Below are 21,501 nucleotides of genomic sequence, written 5' to 3' on the forward strand. Positions count from 1 at the left end.
CAGCAAAGGAACTGCCACCGAAGAAATTAAAACTGGTATTTTTTTCCTCTTTTTTTTACACTTTGTAACATTTTATTAGATTATAGAATAAAATACAGAAATACAAAAGCAAATAGTAGGACACAGTGGGGAGGAAAAAAGGGGAAAAAGTGTGGGGGAGAAGGGAAAAAGAAAAGGCATCGATTTCTGACTTCCTCTGTTGCAGTAGAAGGAAGCATTAACATTGAACCTCAACTTTTTACTTTCCCATAATATTACAAACTAGCCATTTCTATAACAACAAATGAATCTAACAAGTAGAACCCAAAGCCCCCCTCCCGTTTTTTTTAGTCATCAACTTTTTGCCACCTTGCTAAGCACTGGTGGTACTCAAATATTGTCATGTCCTAAAAGTGGTACAATCTGTGAAAAGGTTGAAAAGCCCTGCCCTATACCATTTCAGACAAATGGCTGTCCAGTCTCTTCTTAAAAACTTCCAGTGTTGGAGCATTCACAGCTTCTGGAGGCAGGTTGTTCCACTGGTTAATTGTTCTAACTGTCAGGAAGTTTCTCCTTAGTTCTAGGTTGTTTCTCTCCTGGGTTAGTTTCCATCCATTGCTTCTTGTCCTGCCTTCAGGTACTTTGGATAATAGCTTGACTCCCTCTTCTTTGTGGCAACCCCTGAGATATTGGAGCACTGCTAACATTTTAATCATACTGGCTTTTGACTTCATCATTTCAATGAATTTTAACTGGTTTGATTTAAAATTATTTAGTATTCAAAAGTGAACTAAATTGCAGTTATTACATTATTCCAGTGTGTGATTATAGCTTAATGTTCTTTCTTTTTTATATTTATTTATTGTTTTATCATAGAGAATAAAATACAAAACAATAAAACAAACAAGGAAAATGAAACAAAAGCATATAAAAGAAAGAATAGTGTACAAAAAGAAAAAAACTGTCCAAAAAAAAGAAAAAAATGTGATCAATTAAATTTAACATGTAGGAACCACCCTGGCTAGGTGCTGAAAGAAGAAAAAGCAGTAAATTTTCCTCCCCTTTTACAAATACACACACACACACAAATATATTCACAGAGAGAGAGAGAGAGAGAAGAAAAGAAAGAAGAAAAAGCAATCAACAGGTTGAGCTAAACATTACACGCAGTGCTTTTTTTCTAAAAAAAAAGTGCTGGAACTCAGACGTGCTGTCACTGGGAGCGATGCCAGTGTCTTGCTATGGTGTTGCTGCCCGTCCTTTGCACCCCCGCCCCTGTGGCTTGGAGCCACATGCCGCAGGGATTCCCCTCCCCACAGCCGCCGTGGTGATTCTCCTCCCGGCAGTTGCCACGCCACGGCCCGTGCTGAGCCCCCACCCAGAGCTGCTCTGAACCTTGACCCAGAGCTGTGTTCCTTGTGGCAGTGGTCTCCGGCACCAAACAGCTGATGGCCTCCGGCACTGGCACTTGTTCACTTACTGCCCTGTCGCTTCCAAATGCAGTAAGTGAGTGAGTGAGCAAGTGGCGTTTGGAAGCATTTGGAAGCAACGGGGTAGTAAGTGAGTGAATGAATGACCAAATGGCGTTTGGAAGCGTTGGGGCAGTAAGTGAGTGAGTGAATGAGCAAATGGCATTTGGAAGCGACGGGACAGTAAGTGAGTGAGTGAACAAGTAAATGGCATTTGGAAGCGACGGAGCAGTAAGTGAGCGAGTGAGCAAGAGGCCTTTGAAAGAGACGGAGTGAGTGAGAGCGAATGGAGGCTTTTGTGAGCAAAGTGTGAATGAGTGGGGGTGCTTTTGCGAGTGAAGGGTGAGAGAAAAAGGGAAAAGTGAGGCGGAGAAGGGAAAAAGAAAGGCACTGACTTCTGACTTCCTCTGTTACAGGAGTAGAAGGAAGCATTAACATTGAACCTCAACTTTTTACTTTTCTATAATATAAACTAGCCACCCCCCCTTTTTTTTAGTCATCAAGTTTTTGACACCTTGTTAAGCACTGGTGGTGCTTGAATATTGTCATGTCCTAAAAGTGGTACAATTTCTGAAAAGGTTGAAAAGCCCTGATGTAAATGCAGCCTAAATTGTTTATTGCCATCCTATTTGCAAACAATATCTTATTTACCTAGTTGAGATGGTGTAGTTGGGCAGCAGGGAGGGGTTCAAAGTTCCTGCCTTCGCTGCAGACAACTTGCCTGTGCAACGTTTGCCGGCCGGGTCTTTTGGCGCACTCAGCAGCAATTCTTATTGGCTTTCAAAAGCCAATAGGTGAGACGTAGGCAACCTTGGCTCTTTTATGACTCGTGGACTTCAACTCCCAGAAGATGTTACATAACATAACATCAACTGGAAGATGTTAAACTGTCCTTCTGTTTCTTTCCTTCCCCAAAATTGTGTTAATGAGTCCTCTCTAAGCTCTGCTGATCAGCTTGTCCTGGATTGTTTTGCCGCAAAACAGAACAGTTTGCAAGTTGCAGTTGAGACAGCCCATCTCATTTTAGATATATCACATATAATTGATTGTAATTAGTTGTGTGTGCACGTTCAGCAAGTGTGATGTATTTGTGCTGGCATTTCTAGGCCTCTTTCCAACCACCTCCAGAAAAATTTATAACAAACATTGGAATTCTCAAGGCCATGTTTGGTATTTCCCAGCAATCTGTTACTGGAAAGAAAAAGCAATCCCTGCTGCGTTACTGATCCCAGAGAAGCATTTGCATGTATGCAGGTATCCTTAGGGTGCCATAGTTATGGATGAGAAATATTGGTTGCAAAGTTGGCATTTCTGGATGTAATGCAGATATTTTGGACTTATTTTTGTTTCTTTGCATGTTTGATATTTTTAAAAAGGCATATGCTACTGACTACGCTTATGCACATATGTAACATCTTTTGCTAGGATACATGACCACTGCTTGTCCAGAATGTAAAAAGTGAAAGATTGTGACTAAACAAAATTTTAATGTACAGATAATACCACCAGAAATTATTTTAGCCTTTTTAATAAATGTTGTTATTCATGTTAAGTTCACCATGGAAAACATCATATATTGTTATGTATATAGTAGGTTAATTATTTAAAGACTGAAGTGCAACATAACTAGATTCTAAATAATCTATTTTTCAAAACACACAACAGTCCAAACAGTAAAAGTAAAGTCCAAATTAAGAATATTTCATTCTTAAGAATTGTTTAATTTAAAGTGGTTTAGTTGTAATAGATGGTTATAGATTCAAAATAGTTTTCAAGAGTATTTACAAAAGATACTATTTTTTTCCTAGCATCAGCTAAATTAGACATATTACATTGAGAAAAATGTTTCTCATTTCTTTCCTGTTACCTTTATTGATTTCATTGCAGAGATGTTAACATAGGAAATAGATTGTTTTGTTATCTAATTTTACCTTCCAAAAGACAGAAGCAGATGAAAAATGTGAGGTTCTTTCCTGTTGGCTTTTTTGAATTAGCTGTTTTAGATTCTAAAAGTTTAGTTCCTAAAGAAGTAACCTTGTAAATAATTTTAATGTCCTCCTCTAGTGCAGGGTAGGCAACCTTGGCTCTTTTATGACTCAAGGACTTCAACTCCCAGAATTCCTGAGCCAGCATGGCTCAGCTTGGAAACCTCTCTCTTTCCCCTCTGCGTGGCTGGCTCAGGATTTCTGGGAGTTGAAGTCCACGAGTCAAAAAAAGAGCCAAGATTTACCCCTCCAATAGGCTTTCAAAAGCCAATAGAGGGAACTTTTTTTTTTTTTTTGCAAAAAAAATAGGTGCCGGAACACCGTTCTGAGCGTTCTATGAGAAAAAAAGCCCTGGTTACACTAATCTTCAAATCCCTGTTAAAGGTAAAAGGTAAAGGTAAAGGTTCCCCCGCACATGAGTGCTAGTCGTTTCCGACTCTAGGGGCCGGTGCTCATCTCTGTTTCAAAGCCGAAGAGCCAGCGCTTGTCCGAGGATGTTTCCGTGTTAACCATCTGTTATTTAGTGCGTAGAAAGTCTACAAATAGTTTTCAGTCTCTTATAAAGCTGGCTAGTCCATTATTTCTAATCAAAGCAGCTAATTTCGCCATCTCTGCTAGTTCAGTCAATTTCAAAATCCATTCTTCAACAATCAGGATCTATTTTTGTTTCCAGTGTTTGCCAAGTACAATCCTCACAGCCATCACCATGTGAAGGAATAGCACCCCCAAGTTGTTTTTCAATTGGCTTGTCCATCACACCTAAAAGAAAAGCTTCAGGTTTCATTAATATTTGTACCTTAAATATTTTTTCCATTGTCATTGTTATGTTTATCCAGTATGTTTTCACATATTTGCAAGACTACTGAACCTGGATTTTGATTAAATTTCCAGCACTTATTAGAAATTCCTTTATACATTTTCGCTAGTCTATCTGGGGTCAAGTACCAATGATACATTGTTAGAAATGCATTTAAAAGACTAACAAAATTGGATTGGTAAGAAAAGTGTTTATTCTGCAGAAAATAGAAAAAGCAGTTTGCAAAATGCGGTGGATCTCTTAACAAGATACTTCAACAGGAAGCATCTAAAAACAGAGACCACACCCAAATGTTCAAATCCATAGCATTATATACATTTCTATCGCGATGCCCCCCACCTCTTTCCACTCCCTTTCAGTCCATTTGAAAGACTTCAAAGGTTACATTCTTGTCCGGATCGCCTAACCAGAGTACATCAAACCTCCCTCCCCCCTTTTGATTTACATTTGTTTTGCTAAGTACATCCTAGGAAATAACATCAGTCTCTATCTCTCAGCGGATACAAAGGTAATAAAAGGTTATACAGATCAAAGAGCAATAAATAGTAAACATAGGAAGCAATACATTCTTCCCCTTTCTCCTCCAGGAAACATAGGATAGGAATGGGCTTAAAGAATTATTTTATTTTTAAACTTCTGTATTACTATCAAATCCACCCTTTTCTGTTTTTACACTAATTTAAAAATAAAAATTTTGTTTTTCAAATGATTTGAAACTTTCCCAGATCTCCTCAGCATTCTCGAAATCAATTTTTGCAGTATTATTTATTTATTTATTTATTTATTTATTTAGTTATATTTATATACCGCCCTATTCCCTGAGGACTCAGGGCGGTTTACAGGGAATTAAAAATCCAAAATACAAAAATTAAGAACCAAATTAAAAAATATTAAATTGACCCTGTAGTCGATTAAAAAGAACCCTAAATTAAAATTTCTCCTCAGTCTGGGCCCGAGAGCTCGAAGAGCCAGGTCTTCAGGCCCCGGCGGAATGATCGGAGGTCGGGAGCAGTCCTCAGCTCCACCGGCAGCTGGTTCCAGAGGGCAGGCGCCCCCACTGAGAAGGCCCTATCCCTGGGTGTCACCCGCCGGCAATCTCTTACCGGCGGGACCCTGAGCAGACCCTCCCTGTGGGAGCGCACTGGGCGAAGGGCGTTTGATGACGGCAGCAGGTGTTCCCTCAAATACCCCGGACCCAGGCCATGTAGGGCTTTATAGGTGATAACCAGCACCTTGAATTTCACCCGGAGGGCAACCGGAAGCCAATGCAGCTCGCGGAGTAGAGGTGTTACATGGGAGTATCGGGAGACCCCCATTACAACTCGCGTGGCCGCATTCTGCACCAGTTGAAGCCTCCGAGTGGTCTTCAAGGGCAGCCCCATGTAGAGAGCGTTACAGTAGTCCAAACGGGAGGTCACAAGCGCATGAGTAACTGTGCGTAGGGCGTCTCGGTCCAGATAGGGACGCAACTGGCGCACCAGGCGAACCTGTGCAAAAGCCCCCCTGGTCACGGCTCCTATGTGATCTTCAAAATTGAGCCGTGAGTCCAGGAGGACGCCCAAGTTGCGAGCCCTATCAACGGGGGGTAACACCTCACCCCCCATCGTTAGAGGTGGAATAACTTGGTTAACCCGAGATGCCGATATGCACAGCCACTCAGTCTTGGCGGGATTGAGACGAAGCCTGTTTCTCCCCATCCAGACCTGAACCACTGTTCTGAACCAGCCCTCTTCTGGCCTTGTAATAAGGCAAACCCCTATTCAGAAAGAAGAGACTGGAGAGCGTCCAAGGCTAAAAGGCATCAGCCAAGATTTATTACGCAGTTAACAAAAACACTAGAGCTTGTCTTCTCAAGCGGAAAAGTTGCTTTCAGCAACCAGCCCCTCCCCAAACACTCCTTTTATAGAGAGCTCAGGGCGTGGTCTCCCTGTGCCTCCTCCCGAGGAGTCCCGCAGCCTTTCTTTGTTTGTTCCTGCTCGACTGCCTCCTGCGTCGGGCGTCCTTGAACAGGGCCAGCTGTGGGTCATCTTCCTCCGCACTCTCGGGCTCACGCAGCTGAGAAGAGGTCCCCGGCTGAGGGCTCTGCAAAGCCTCCAAACCGTCATCAGCCGGTTCGTTTCCCTCCTCCCCCTCATCTGAGTCATCCGATACATCGGAGCCGGCTGTCGGACCCACAGGCTGGCCCTGAGTCACAACAACCGCCTCCAGGCACCGGGACATCACAGAGAGGGCATCGCTGGGTTGGTTCGGGGTGGAAAGAAAAAGTTGGGTATCATCAGCGTACTGGTGATACCCCACCCCGAAGCCACGAATGATCTCGCCCAGTATGTTCAGTTACATTGTTTAACATCATCATTTGCTTGTCACTTTTGGTAATGGTATTCACCATTCCCTCCACAGTGTTTTGTACAATACAGGTGAAACTCGAAAAATTAGAATATCGTGCAAAAGTTCATTTATTTCAGTAATGCAACTTAAAAGGGGAAACTAATATATGAGATAGACTCATTACATGCAAACTATCTTGAGTTTAAGCTGTGATTTGTCATAATTGTGATGATTATGGCGTACAGCTCATGAAAACCCCAAATCCACACTCTCAGAAAATTAGAATATTACATGCAATCAATAAAACAAGGAGTGTACATAGAACAATATCGGACCTCTGAAAAGTATAAGCATGCATATTTACTCAGTACTTGTTTTGGGCCCCTTTTGCAGCAATTACTCCCTCAATGTGGCGTGGCATGGAAGCTATCAGCCTGTGGCACTGCTGAGGTGTTATGGAAGACCAGGATGCTTCAATAGCAGCCTTCAGCTCTTCTGCATTGTTCGGTCTCATGTCTCTCATCTTTCTCTTGGCAATGCCCCATAGATTCTCTATGGGGTTCAGGTCAGGTGAGTTTGCTGGCCAATCAAGCACAGTAATCCCACGGTCACTGAACCAGGTTTTGGTGCTTTTGGCAGTGTGGGCAGGTGCCAAGTCCTGCTGGAAAATGAAGTCAGCATCCCCATAAAGCTCGTCTGCGGAAGGAAGCATGAAGTGCTCCAAAATCTCCTGGTAGACGGCTGCGTTGACCCTGGACTTAATGAAGCACAGTGGACCAACACCAGCAGATGACATGGCTCCCCAAATCAACACAGACTATGGAAACTTCACACTGGACTTCAAGCATCTTGCAGTGTGTGCCTCTCCATTCTTCCTCCAGACTCTGGGTCCTTGGTTTCCAAATGAGATGCAAAAGTTGCTCTCATCAGAAAAGAGGACTTTGGACCACTGAGCAACAGACCAGGTCTGTTTTTCTTTAGCCCAGGTAAGACGCTTCAGACGTTGTTTGTTGTTCAGGAGCGGCTTGACAAGAGGAATACGACATTTGAAGCCCATATCCAGGATCCGTCTGTGTGTGGTGGCTCTTGATGCACTGACTCCAGCCTCAGTCCACTCCTTGTGAAAGTCCCCAACACTTTTGAATGGCCTTTTCCTGACAATCCTCTCCAGGCTGCGGTCATCCCTGCTGCTTGTGCACCTTTTTCTTCCACACTTTTCCCTTCCACATAACTTTCTATTAATGTGCTTTGATACAGCACTTTGGGAACATCCAACCTCTTTTGCAATTACCTTTTGAGGCTTTCCCTCCTTATGGAGGGTGTCAATCATGGCTTTCTGCACAGCTGTCAGGTCAGCAGTCTTCCCCATGATTGTGATTCCTACTGAACCAGACTGAGAGACCATTTAAAGGCTCAGGAACCCTTTGCAGGTGATGAGAGTGGGACACTTTGAGCCTAGAATATTGCACCTTTTCACAATATTATTTTCTGAGATTGTGGATTTGGGGTTTTCATGAGCTGTAAGCCATAATCATCACAATTATGACAAATCATGGCTTGAACTATCTTGCTTTGCATGTAATGAGTCTATCTCATATATTAGTTTCCCCTTTTAAGTTGCATTACTGAAATAAATGAACTTTTGCACGATATTCTAATTTTTTGAGTTTCACCTGTACTTCGTATTATAGGAATCAAGCAGGGTAAGCACATTAATCCTACAAATATCACTACTAGCATAAATAAAGCTTGTTTCCAATTCCTAAAAATTCCTCCTAAGATTCCTTCATCATCAAGTATTCCAGTCCAGGTTTGGACTGGTACATGGGCTATTTTTCTCATTTTATTCGTTATTTCCTCAATGACTTTCCCTTCATCGTCTATTTGCAAACAACAGTTGGTGAGATTAAATTATCCACAGACTCCCCCTTCTTCTGCCAATAAATAATCCAATGCTAACCTATTTTGATAAATTGCAGTCCTCATTTGAGTACTTTGTTTAGCCAGCTTATTTAATGCTAGCGTTGTCTCGTTAGTAATAATTTCCAAAACCACTTGTAGCCTAATAATGTGATTCAGCATATAAATTAGAGTCCTATATCCCCATGATCCATCCTCAGCCCACGTGGCCGGCCCATATACCTCTATTATGCATTCAGGAGGCCATTCATTATCCTTCCACTCTCCAATTTTCACTGATCGCTTTTTTCTAGCTCCCTTATCCTCGTAAACTGCTATTCCAAGTTTTTCCCCTTGAGGAATGGGAAGTAGGAAAAAAACTGGTTTTTATACTGTATTTCCCAGTACACATGAACCACACCAATTGTTAGGTAAGCTGGTTGGTATATGCAAACTTTCCACATATCCAATAAAATCCTTGCGGAGCAGGCCATTCTTGGGATGCATTGTTCTATAATCCCTGTAAAACTGTATTATTAAAGGGATTATAATCAATGCTATGCATGGTTCTCCAGTTCTGAATACTTGACTCTCCGTAAGATCTCTGACCTTCGCATACCATAATTCCTACTTCCTCCTGATTTTTGGAGCAGTTTCTCTGAAAGCAGAAGTAACCTATAATGGATGTAGTTAGAGCCCACTTTTGACTTCTCTTTGCTAAATAGTAGTCCATGTAGACATAATATTGGTGTCTTGGATATCAACCTCTTTGGCTTCCCAGGGCCATTGTTCCCCCATATTTGTCCCACCACATACAGTACATAACAATTCTTTACTCCCAGGGTGATAGCTATTCTTTCAGCTAGATCTATAAACAGATTTCTGGTGAGAAAAGTGAGTCCCAAAGTATCAGGGTGATGGGCCTTTTCAAGTTCCTCATAAAAGGAATGAAATAACCTCCTTTCTATTGGGGTCAGGTTTTTCCTGTTTACGTTAATGGAGATGCGGGTGCTGGGGTCCTTTCCCACACTCTCAATTCCCAGCCCATATTCCTGTAACCCTTCATTGGGATCTACAAAATGCAAACAGATGGGGGTACAATGGTCTTCTAAACAATCAGATTGTCCGACCCCCTTGGTTAAATTAAACCAACTGCCCTTCTCTGTCCACACTCTAGGTGGGCCTTATCATCAGAATACCAATATGTCTGGGAAGCCCCATTGTAAACATATATCCTTTCTGTGAGGTAACTCTGCTGCCAACTGAGGTCACCACAGGTGGTCCAAGGACTAAATTTCATGGTATAGCAGGCATCAAAGCAGATTCTACTCCTGTGATTTGCAGAGGTACTGGTGCTTTGTCCTAATAATAATAGCTTTTGGCTCCTTCCACTTTGAAGGGCAAATACCTGAATGGTTCTTTGATATTCCACACTAGAGGGGTCAATGCATGTAATCCTTCCTGTTTCATTACAAAGGGAAAATCGGGTAGTATTATGAACACACGTTCCCACCACCAACTTACAGTTCATCTGAGTATGATATGTCAGAGTTTTGGTTATCTTATTATCCATTTTAGTGGCTTTAATGCAAGCATTACAGCTATCAGGGTTATCTGTACTTTGGCTTTTGCATATGCTTCCGGACCCTACTACTCCCACTATCATCCAAATCTTAATTACTTCTGTAACCAGAGCCATACTGAAGTCTATCATTATCCCAATTCTGTCCACCCCTGGAAAAGTACTTAACAGGGGCTGAGATCAGTATTCAGGACACCAATCTTCGATGATCACTATATCACACTTCTCTCTGCAGTCTCTGTTTGTTGGTGCACAGTCTGGGCAATGGGTACAACAACAATATAGTCACAAAACCAACATATTTTTTAAAACTCTCTTTTTCTAATGTCTCTATATTTTGCTTTTTCTTATTATCAACTTCAAAGGATCAGGTTGAGGCACACTTCTCCACTCAGTTGGAACATCTACCGGTCCTTTCACACAATGTAATGGGTCCAGCCTTTTTCTGCTGTTCGTACTGCTGTTTCAGATTTCAGCAACAACTGGAAAGGGCCTTCCCACTTTGGAACCAGCTTTTCTTCCTTCCAACTCTGGATCAGTAACCAGTCTCTGATCTGGAATCTGTGGACTGGAAACTCCAAGGGAGGTGTTTGTGCCAGCAATCCTTGTTTCCTGAGAAAATCAAAATATCTGGACAGTTTATGTACATATTGCTTCAGTACTCTGTCTCGAGTTTGGAGTGAGTCTATACAAATTTGTCCTGGGGTAAAAGCAACTCCAAATAATAATTCATAGGGCGACAGTCCTATGTCTTTTCGTGGCTTAGTCCCAATTCTCAGCAGAGCCAGTGGCAGGCACTTAGTCCAGGGCATGTGGGTCTCTAAAATTAGTTTAGTTAATGATTCCTTTATCTTTGCATTAGCCTTTTCTACTTTTCCACTGCTGGCTGCTTGCCAAGCTGTGTGAAATTTCCAATTTATTCCCAAGGTTTCCATAATATTCTGCAATACCTTTGCTGTGAAATGGCTCCCCTGGTCAGTATCAATTTGAGTGACCATCCCATATCTAGGAATAATCTGATCTAGTAGTACTTTTGATACTACCTTGGTAGTGTCATTACTACAAGGATATGCGTCTATCCATCCGGTTAGATGGTCTATTTTAACTAACAAATACTTCACTTTGCCTATTCTAGGCAGCTCGGTGAAATCTACCTGAATGCATTGAAAGGGTCTTAGGGCAGGTGGCCTCTCTCCTAGTTGCTGTTTTCTCATAGCTTGCCTGTTAGTTTTCTTGCATATGAGACATTTTTCAGTGACTTGTTTGGCCAAGGTATAAATTCCAGTGCATCCATAATGTTTCAGGAGCTCATCCACCAATGCCTGAACACCCCAGTGGCTTCCTTCATGTAACTTCTCCAATAATCCTCGTGCTATGGGTTTATTGATTACCTGCCTCCCATCCAGGAGAAACCATTCACCCTTCTCTCCTTGTTGCCCACCTATCTGCATTATTTCTTTTTCCTCTGTTTCTGAAAACACAGGGATCTCTTCTGACGTTTCTACAATGGGTATTAAGACATTTATATTTTCTTTATTTGCTGCACTCTTGGCTTCTTCATCCACAATCCTATTTCCCACACTTTCAATTTGCCTATAGGGGAAATAGGTCGACAGACGATGCCATAGCTACTGCTTTACACTCTGTAGCAAGTCATCTTGAGAAACCTGGAAGTTATGTCAGGATGCTTTTTGTTGACTATAGCTTGGCTTTCAACACCATTTTGCCGAGCATTCTCATCGAGAAGCTGACTGACTTGAAATTCTCCCCCGCCATCTGCGATTGGATTCAAGACTTTCTCAGGGACCGGTTACAAACAGTGAGGGTCGGGTCTGCTTTGTCCACCCCCCCGAAGCTTTGCACCGGCTCGCCACAGGGCTATGTGCTTAGCCCCTACCTGTACTCTTTATACACATATGACTGTGTATCAACTGACCCATCCACTGCGATAATTAAGTTCGCAGATAATAATAATAATAATAATAATAATAATAATAATAATAATAATAATAATAATAATAATAATAATAATAATAATAATAATAATAATAATAATAATAATAATTTTATTTGTATACCGCCCTTCTCCCGAGGGACTCAGGGCGGTGAACAGGGCAAACATATAAAAATACAAAGGTACAAAAGTTAAAAAAAAGAATTAAACACAATGCCCAAACTAAAACAATAAATAGATATATTAAAAACAACAATAAAATCTCTACCCATCCCCCATCAGGCCAGGCCGGCTTGTTCGAATAAGTGAGTCTTCAGATCATGTCGGAAGGAGCGAAGGTCAGGCGCCATCCGGAGCTCGACCAGCAACCGATTCCATAAATCCGGGGCGCCCACAGAGAAGGACCTCCCCCTGGGGGCCACCAGACGACATTCTCTGACTGGTGGCACCCTGAGGATGCCCTCTCTGTGGGAACGCACAGGGCGGAGGGAAGTTGATGATACAACTGTGGTGGGTCTCATTACAGGTGGGGATGAGACAGCATACAGGGCGGAGGTACAAAAACTATCCATATGGTGTAGTAACAACAACTTGCACCTGAACATCGGCAAGATGAAAGAGATGGTGCTAGACTTCCGGAGGAAAAAGGAGGAACCTGCCCCACTTTACATCAGGGAGGACTGTGTGGAGAGAGTTTTCTCCTTTAAATTTCTGGGAGTCTACCTCTGTGAAGATCTTACCTGGAGAGTTAATACAACCCAGGTGGCCAGAAAGGCCCAACAGAGGCTTCACTTTCTCAGGGTCTTGCGGAAGAACAGGGTAGAACAACGGCTAATGACCCTCTTTTACTGGTCTACTATAGAGAGCGTCCTCTCGTATGGTATTGTGGTTTGGTATGCTGGTCTGACAGCCGCGGATAGGAAAGTATTACAGAGGGTGGTGAGTACAGCACAAGACATTGTGGGCTGTCCCCTGACACCACTGGATGACATCGCAAGGGCTCGTTGCCTTGGAAGAGTGAGGAAAATTCTCAGGGATGACTCACACCCTACCATCGGGTAGGAGATATAGGAGTATAGCCAGCCGCACCAACAGGCTGAAAAACAGCTTTTATCTGTGGGCTGTTAGGCTTTTGAATGAGAAATAACTTTTGTGAACTTTATGCAGAATTGACTTGGGAGGCCGGTGTGTGGTGTAGTTGGTTCACATGGTGTAGTAAGATGGAGGGTTTGTTATCACTGTGTGTTGGGGGGGTGGGAGCACAAAGGGAGGCTCAGCTAATCTCAATGTACACATAGTTGTACTTTGACAATAAAGGTTCATTTCATTTCAAAAGAATTGCCTCTCTGATGTGCACTCACATGGGTTATGGCAATTCTTTTTGGTAACTGGTGGGCTTCCATTATCTGTTGGATCAGCCCTTCATGAATCAATTCCTTTCCTTTGATGTTAATCATTCCCCTTTCCACCCAAATTTTTCCAAAGTTATGGACCACCCCAAAGGTGTACTTTGAATCCGTATAACCAGTTCCAACCTTGCTTTCTAACAATTATAGGACCTGATTTAATGCATAGAGTTCGCAAGTTTGGGCTGACCAATTCTTTGGCAGGCTACCGGATTCTACCAACTCTTTGGTGTGTCCATTTATAATTGCATACCCATTTCTCTTAAACCCATCCTCTACCCAAGAGGAGCCATCTATAAATAATGCCTCCCCGCCTTCTAGTGGGTACTCTTCCAGATCCAGTCTAATTTTTGTTTGCAAATCAATCACCTCTGTACAATAATGTTCCAAACCCTCTTGATCTATTTGTCTAGTGTTGGCCAGAAACTGGGCAGGGTTTAAATTGTGATCAGTGGTTAGTACCAGGTCATTCCTTTGCGTTAGTATGGTTTAATATTTTAGAATTCTAGAATCTGTAAGCCACCTTCCTGTTTTTTGTTGCAATATTGTTCTGACTTGATGGGGAGTACTTACAATAAGCGCTTCTCTGAAGGTTAGTTTTCTACTTTCTTGAACCAAAAGCACAGTGGCTGCTATTGCCTGTACGCATATGCCCCATGGTTCAGCATCTATTAATTTAGAATATAAGGATTTAGTTAAATCTGCATATCCATCGATCCACAATCTGCAATATCCCACAAATCCTAAGAATTTTCTCAGTTCCTTTTTGTTTTTAGGTAGGGGTTGTAAGGCTACCCCTTCTATTCTATCGGGGTGATTCGCCGACTCCCTTCACTAATTAAATGTCCTAAGTATTTCACCTCCCTTTCCACATATTGCATGTCATGGTTCCGATTAAAAAACACATCAAAGAGTTCAGCATGATTGTTTATTCTAAAAAGTCTATAATGAAATTCTCCTCCCCTTTGCACAATATATTAAACACAATTAAACATAATTCTCCACCCTTCTATTTCTATCATGAATCACATTCTCCAATTAATTTGAAGAATCAGTTTCTCTTCAGTTAGACAACCTGCCAAGTTCTTATCTTCTCTTATTTCAGACAACCTTGAGGTACAATCTTCCTCCTCCCTCCTCCTGGCAATAATCTAATTCTAACTCTTAAAGTAATACACAAGTTTAACACATAAAATAGCTGCTTCTTCATCTCTTGTCAAGCAAGAACATTAGATGTTAGCAGCGTTGACATCCACCCCCCCTTACAAAAAGGACAGATCCTGTAATGTAAACAAAACACAAGTTAGGAGCTGGCTTTTGCTTTGTTGGGGTGTTTCTCATAAAACTTTTTGATAAGTCTGTTAGCTTTCACGTCGCTAGATTTCACCCAAATGGCTTCAAACAATGGGTACCCCTTCCATTGTACTAGGTACTGCAATTTTCCCTTAAAGATTCTAGAGTCAAGAATACGTTTCACTTCATAATGGGTCTGACCTGCAACTATGAGGGGTCCTGGTGCCTTTTTAGGGGGAGGTCTTAAAGTGGAGGCCCAAAAAAGTTTTATTAAGCTGCAATGGAAAACTGGGTGAATTTTTCCCAAAAGTCTGGGGAGTTTCAATTCCACTGTGACCGGGTTAATGATTCTCACAATGGGGAAAGGCCTCAAGAATTTCAGTCCTAATTTCTTATTGGGTAGTTTAAGGCGTAAGTATTTGGTCGACAAATAGACCTTTTCCCCAACTTGGAATGTTCTTTGGGGAGCCCTCTTTTTATCAGCCTGTTTTTTATAAGTCTCAGAAGTCTTTTTTAATGCCGTTTTTGTGTTTCTCCAAACCTCTTCCCACCCCCTCACCCATTGATCAAGTGTCTGGGATGTGGAGGGCACCTCAGCGTAGTCAGGCATTGGGCTGAACTCTTTTCCTGTGGCTACTCTGAAAGGCGTTGTTCTGTACCAGCCTACTACCGGCCCTGCAGATAAGGCAGGGACAACCCCTTTTACAAGAAGGCAAGAGGCTGGAACTAAGCCTGCCAAATTTATGAACACAAAAGCAAATAGAGCAAAACAAGACACGAACCATGAAACAGGAACTATTCAAACGGTTGCCTTCAGCAAACCAGCCCTCCCACGCATTCCCCTTTTCCTGCTAACGCAGCAGCTTCATAATATAATTTAAGATTAGGCATTTTAAGACCACCTCTTTCACGAATATCCTGCATAATCTTAAGTTTAACTCGTGGCCTTTTCCCTGCCCAAACAAATTTATTGATACCTCGCTGCCATTCCTCCAGGTTAGAATCTTTCTTAAGAGCCGGTATCATTTGAAATAAGAATAAAAATTTAGGCAGGACATTCATTTTCAAAATGAATGTCCCACGCTTTCCCCTTTTAAACAGTTCAGGGCGTGGCTTCTCTCTGCCTCCTTCCGAGGTGCCCCATTGCCTTCCTCTGTTTACTCCTGATTGACTGCCTCCTGCGTTGGGCGTCCTTGAACAGGGCCAGCTGTGGGTCATCTTCATCCACGCTGTCAGGCTCACACAGCTGGGTCTGCGTTGTAACCAGATGGGAGGGGCCTGGCTGAGGGGTCTCATCAGCAAGCTCTCCAACCCCCTCAGCAACCTCTCCAACACCCCCCTCCTCTTCCTCTGAATCGTCCGACCCAAATGCCGAACCCACAGGCTGACCCTGAATCACAATACTATCCTGCACCGCAGGGCCCTACCCCCGGGTCTGCCGATCTGGATGCGGTCGGGATGGAAATTGTTCATGAAAAGCGGTCACCAAAGCAGGGGCATGAACGGCGGTCGCGTCTTCCCAGGTGAACTCCTCTGGTCCGTAGCCTTTCCATTCAATCAGGTACTGGAAACGACCTTTCAGCCAACGGGAGTCCCTGATGCTGGCGACCTCGTACTCGGGGGTGCTGTCTTCACGAGGTCCTGATGGGGGAGGTTCCGCTCGGTGGAGTGGACAGGCCGGTTGCTCGGGGACCAACAGAGACCGATGAAAAACTGGGTGCACGTGCAGGGAACGTGGCAGAGTTAAGCGATAGGCGACCGGATTGATGACAGCCTCGACTGGGAACGGTCCTAAATATCGGTGATCTAACTTTCTCACTGGCCGTGTTGACGGTAGGTTCCTGGTGGACAACCAGACCCGATCTCCCACCGATAGTGGAGGCGTATCCCGTCTTGACCGATCAGCAAAACTTTTGTAATCGGCCTTGGCCTTCTCTAACTGACGTCGCACCAATCAATGGATCGCCTGTAACTCTGCCATGAAGTTGTTCGCTGCCGGCTCCGGTGAGTCCACGGGAGAAAGAGGGAAAAACCGGGGGTGATATCCCACGTTGGCCAAGAACGGTGTCATCTGTGTGGAGGTGTGCTGCGAATTGTTAAATGCAAACTCAGCTATGGCCAGATAGTCCACCCAATTGTTTTGCTGCAGATTGACGTAGCAGCGCAGATATTGTTCCAGGATACCAATGACCTTCTCGGTTCCCCCGTCAGTTTGAGGATGATGCGCGGACGAGAGGCAAATCTTGATATCCAACGCATGCATCAACTCCTGCCAGAAGCGGGCTGTAAACTGGGCCCCCCTATCAGAGACGACTCTATCAGGGAGGCCGTGCAGCCGAAACACCTGCTGAATGAACATACGACTAGTGGCGCGGGCTGACGGTAAGCCGCGACAGGGGATGAAGTGCGCCATCTTGGTCAGCATGTCCACCACCACATACACTGTCGTAAAACCAGAGGATGGGGGTAAATCCGTCAAGAAATCCTTGGACACAGCCCCCCAGGGTCTTTTGGATGTCGGCAAGGGCTGCAGTAATCCAGGCGGGGCCCCTGTCGCTGACTTGGCCTGCCTGCATGGGATGCAGGAGGTGACATAGGACTGGACGTCATGTCGAACTCGGGGCCACCAGAAGGTACGGGAGACCAGGTTCAGGGTCTTGAACAGGCCAAAATGCCCCGCCGCCGGGTTATCGTGACACTGGCTGAGGATGAGTCCCCTGAGTGGCCCTCCTGGAACGTAGAGCCGGTCACAATAATACAAGAGTCCATCTGTGACCGTCCAAGGAGAATCTGGCCCCACCTCCTCCTTCCGCTGAGCCACCCACACATCCTGCTGCTGTGCCTCCCGGATCCGAGCCCGTATATCAACCGGCTCCCGCACCGCAGCAAAAGACTCGATAGGGATCACTGTCCTAGGCAGAAGCTTGTCTTCCGCTCGGGAATATTCGGGCTTCCTGGACAGAGCATCCGCTCTTTGATTGTGCCCGCTAGGTATGTACTTAACTCGGAAGTTGAACCTCACAAAGAAAAGAGACCACCGGATCTGGCGTTGGTTCAAATTCTGAGAGGTCTGCAGGCTTTCCAAATTCTTATGGTCCATCCGGACCTCAATTTGATGCCGCGCTCCCTCCAGATGATGCCTCTAGGCCTCGAACGCCACTTTGATGGCCAGCAGCTCCTTCTCCCAGATTGTATAATTGCGCTCCAAAGGGTTCAGTTTTCGTGAATGGTACGCGCAAGGGAAAAGGGTACCGCTGGGCGTCGTTGCCTGGAGTAACACCGCCCCAATGGCAATGTCGGAGGCGTCCGCTTCCACAACAAACGGCCGTTGCAGGTCAGGATGCTTCAAGATGGGCTCCTTCATGAAGGCTTCCTTCAAAGTCTGGAAAGCCCGTTGTTCTGGAGCGTTCCACTGGAACCGAGTCTTCTTCTGCAGGAGCCGGGTGAGGGGGGCTGTCAAGGCAGCAAACCCAGGGATGAAAGCTCGATAATAGTTGGCGAACCCAAGAAGTCGTTGAACATCCTTCACATGACGTGGGGGTTGCCAACTCTGCAAAGACTCGACCTTACTCGGCTCCATGGTGATGCCCTCAGGAGAAATGCGGTGACCCAGGAAATCAATGGTCACCCGGTAGAACTGGCACTTCTCCAACTTGGCAAACAACCAATGTTCTCGGAGTCGCTGTAGGACCTGATGGAGATGCTGATGGTGCACCTCACGCGACGGGGAGTAGATCAGGATGTCGTCCAAGTAGATCACAACAAACTGATCCAACAAATCCCGGAAAATGTCGTTCATGAAATGCTGAATCACGGCGGGGGCGTTGGTCAGGCCAAACGGCATCATCGTGTACTCAAAATGTCCATAACGAGTACCAAACGCCGTCTTCCACTCATCACCCGGCCAAACCCTGACGAGGTTGTAAGCTCCACGCAGGTCCAGTTTCGTGAAGATCTTAGCCTCCCAGAGTCGGTCCAAGAGTTCGGGGATGAGGGGCAGCGGGTAACGATTGCGCACCGTGATGGCGTTGAGTTTCCTATAATCGCAGCAAAGCCGCAATTCACCCGACTTCTTTTTGACGAAGAGCACGGGTGCAGACACTGGCGAGGACGAGGGCCGGATGAAACCGCGAGCCAAATTCTTCTCCAGAAAGTCCCGCAATGCAGCCAACTCGGGGTCCGACATGGAGTACAAACGCCCCACTGGGAGAGGCGCATCAGGGACTAAATCAATGGGGCAGTCATAGGGCCTGTGCGGGGTTAATTGATCCGCCTCTGTCTCGCTGAACACATCAGCAAAGTCGGACAGGTCGGGAGGCAAGGAAACCCCTGGGGAACCCTCCACCTGGCTGGCACAGATATGGCGGGAGTGGTCCACGCACTGCAAGCTTGGGAAGGTGACCAAGTTCTGTGACCAATAGATCTGTGGGTCATGCGCCCGGAGCCACGCCAGTCCCAAGACCACGGGGAAATGCAGATCTGAGGTGATATAGAACTGGATGGCCTCCACATGGGAACTGATGGCCATACATAATGGTTGCGTGGCGGCTGTAATTGGCCCAGACAGGAGCACTCGACCATCGATAGTCTCCACTAACATGGGCGGATCCACCGGGCACTGGGGAACAGCCCATTTGGCCACAAATGCTGAGGCCATAAAATTTGTGGTGGCCCCAGAGTCAATTAAGGCATGGACTGGGATCCCCTCTGGCTTGCCAGGAAGGATCAGACGTGCCTCCAATATCAGATGCCGTGGAGGTCCACAGGCAGCATCGGAAAGACGTCGCTCAGTGTTGTTGTGGCACGCCCGATCTATCACACCATCTAGATCGGGCTCGGGGCGTTTCCCGACAGAAAAGTAGGGGACTTTCTCAGGGCAGACTCGGTCACTGATGCCCGCTGTCGCTTCTTTGGGCAAAAAGCAGCCAAATGCCCAGGGTCCCCACAGTAAAAACACAACCCCCCCGATCGTCGTCTGTTCATTTCAGTCACTGATAGACGAGACCTGGCGGCACCCAGCTCCATTGGCTCCTCCCTTTGAACTGGGGTCTCATGCACAACAGGGGCAGCAGGGGTCTGTGGGGTGGCACGGCGACTCCTTCGCTGCTGCAACCGAGCATCGATCCGCAGGCAGAGATGGATCAGCCCATTCAGGTCTGAGGGAATATCCACACAGGCCAGCTCATCCAACATCTCCTCCGACAATCCATCCTGGAAGGCATCCACAAGCGCAGGTTCATTCCAGGCAGAATCCTGGCTAAGCAGCTGAAAATCGCTGATATAGCCCTGTTGACCCTGCCTCAGAGCTTTCAGGCGTCGAGTAGCAGTCTGCGTCTTTATAGGGTCCTCATACATCAGACGCATATGATCACAAAACCCCACAAAGTTGTCCAACAATGGACTAGGTTGAGCCAGCAGAGGTGTGCCCCAACGAGCTGCATCACCCGAAAGAAGGCTTAACACAAACCCCACCTTATCCCGGTCAGTGGGGAAATCAGCTGCTCTCACGCCGATAAAGAGCTGGCATTGTCCCAGGAAAGCAGGAAACAGTTCTGGATTGCCAGTAAATTTATCCAGCATCGCAACTTGGCATTTTCTCCTGGGTGGGGGTGATGGTGGGGGTGCAGCATGGACCTGAGCTTGCAATTGAGCCACGTGAGCTGCCAACAAAGTGAGTTGCTGGGCAAGCTGGGCATTCTCAGCACGTAGCTGCTCCATAATAATAGTAAGGGGTGGGAGGCTGAAGGCAAACTGTTCTGTACCAGCCTGCTACCGGCCCTGCAGATAAGGCAGGGACAACCCCTTTTACAAGAAGGCAAGAGGCTGGAACTAAGCCTGCCAAATTTATGAACACAAAAGCAAATAGAGCAAAACAAGACACGAACCATGAAACAGGAACTATTCAAACGGTTGCCTTCAGCAAACCAGCCCTCCCATGCATTCCCCTTTTAAACAGTTCAGGGCGTGGCTTCTCTCTGCCTCCTTCTGAGGTGCCCCATTGCCTTCCTCTGTTTACTCCTGATTGACTGCCTCCTGCGTCGGGCGTCCTTGAACAGGGCCAGCTGTGGGTCATCTTCATCCACGCTGTCAGGCTCACACAGCTGGGTCTGCGTTGTAACCAGGTTGGAGGGGCCTGGCTGAGGGCTCTCATCAGCAAGCTCTCCAACCCCCTCAGCAACCTCTCCAACACCCCCCTCCTCCTCCTCTGAATCGTCCGACCCAAATGCCGAACCCACAGGCTGACCCTGAATCACAACAGGCATGTAGCCAGTGCTGCTGTGAACCGAATTATTGTAGGCCACCTCGACGAAAGGGAGGAGGTCAGTCCAGTTTGTCTGTTGGTAGGAAACATAGCATCTGAGGTATTGCTCCACCATTTTGTTACCGCTATTCTGCAACCCCATTGGTAGCTGGATGAAAAGCAGATGATAAGCCTGCAGATGATCCAATTAGTTTAAGGAAATTCCTCCAAACTTTCGCTGTGAACTGCACTCCTCTATCTGAAATTATTCGCTTAGGGGCGCCATGCAGTCGGTAGATATATTTCAGGAACAATTTAGTCAGTTGTGCAGATGGGAGTCCTTTACAGGCGATAAAATGAGCCTGCTTCGAAAACAGATCTATCACAGTCCAGATGACCTTTGGGTAGGTCTATAATAAAAGTCCATAGCTATTTCTTCCCATGGTTGAGAAGGGTCTGCCACCGTCTGCAGTAGCCCAGGGGTTTTCCCTGGAATTCTTTTCATGGTGACACATATGGTACAACTCCTGACAGTTTTCTACATTTCG

At 45.4% G+C, this 21,501-nt stretch overlaps 1 protein-coding gene across 20 annotated transcripts in view; it reads left to right on the top strand.

The window, feature by feature from the left end:
• The window catches only part of LOC308676084 (enhancer of polycomb homolog 1-like), a 282,194-nt gene that overhangs the window by 206,105 nt on the left and 54,588 nt on the right, over positions 1-21,501 (top strand). Inside the window, exon 13 of one of the 20 annotated variants that reach the window (XR_014028267.1) lies at positions 6,972-6,990. The exons of 17 other annotated variants lie outside the window; for them this stretch is intronic. Coding sequence is in view for 1 of the 3 variants with exons in the window: in XM_081341808.1 (XP_081197934.1) it covers positions 6,972-7,058 (87 nt within the window). In the remaining 2 variants the exon portion in view is untranslated. Of the gene's footprint in view, positions 1-3,742; positions 3,835-6,971; positions 7,151-21,501 lie in introns of those variants that run through there. 2 more of the 20 variants (XR_014028268.1, XM_081341808.1) reach the window with 2 other exon arrangements.

This window comes from Vipera berus (assembly GCF_964194415.1).
Source record: "Vipera berus genome assembly, chromosome: W".
NCBI lineage: Eukaryota > Metazoa > Chordata > Lepidosauria > Squamata > Viperidae > Vipera > Vipera berus.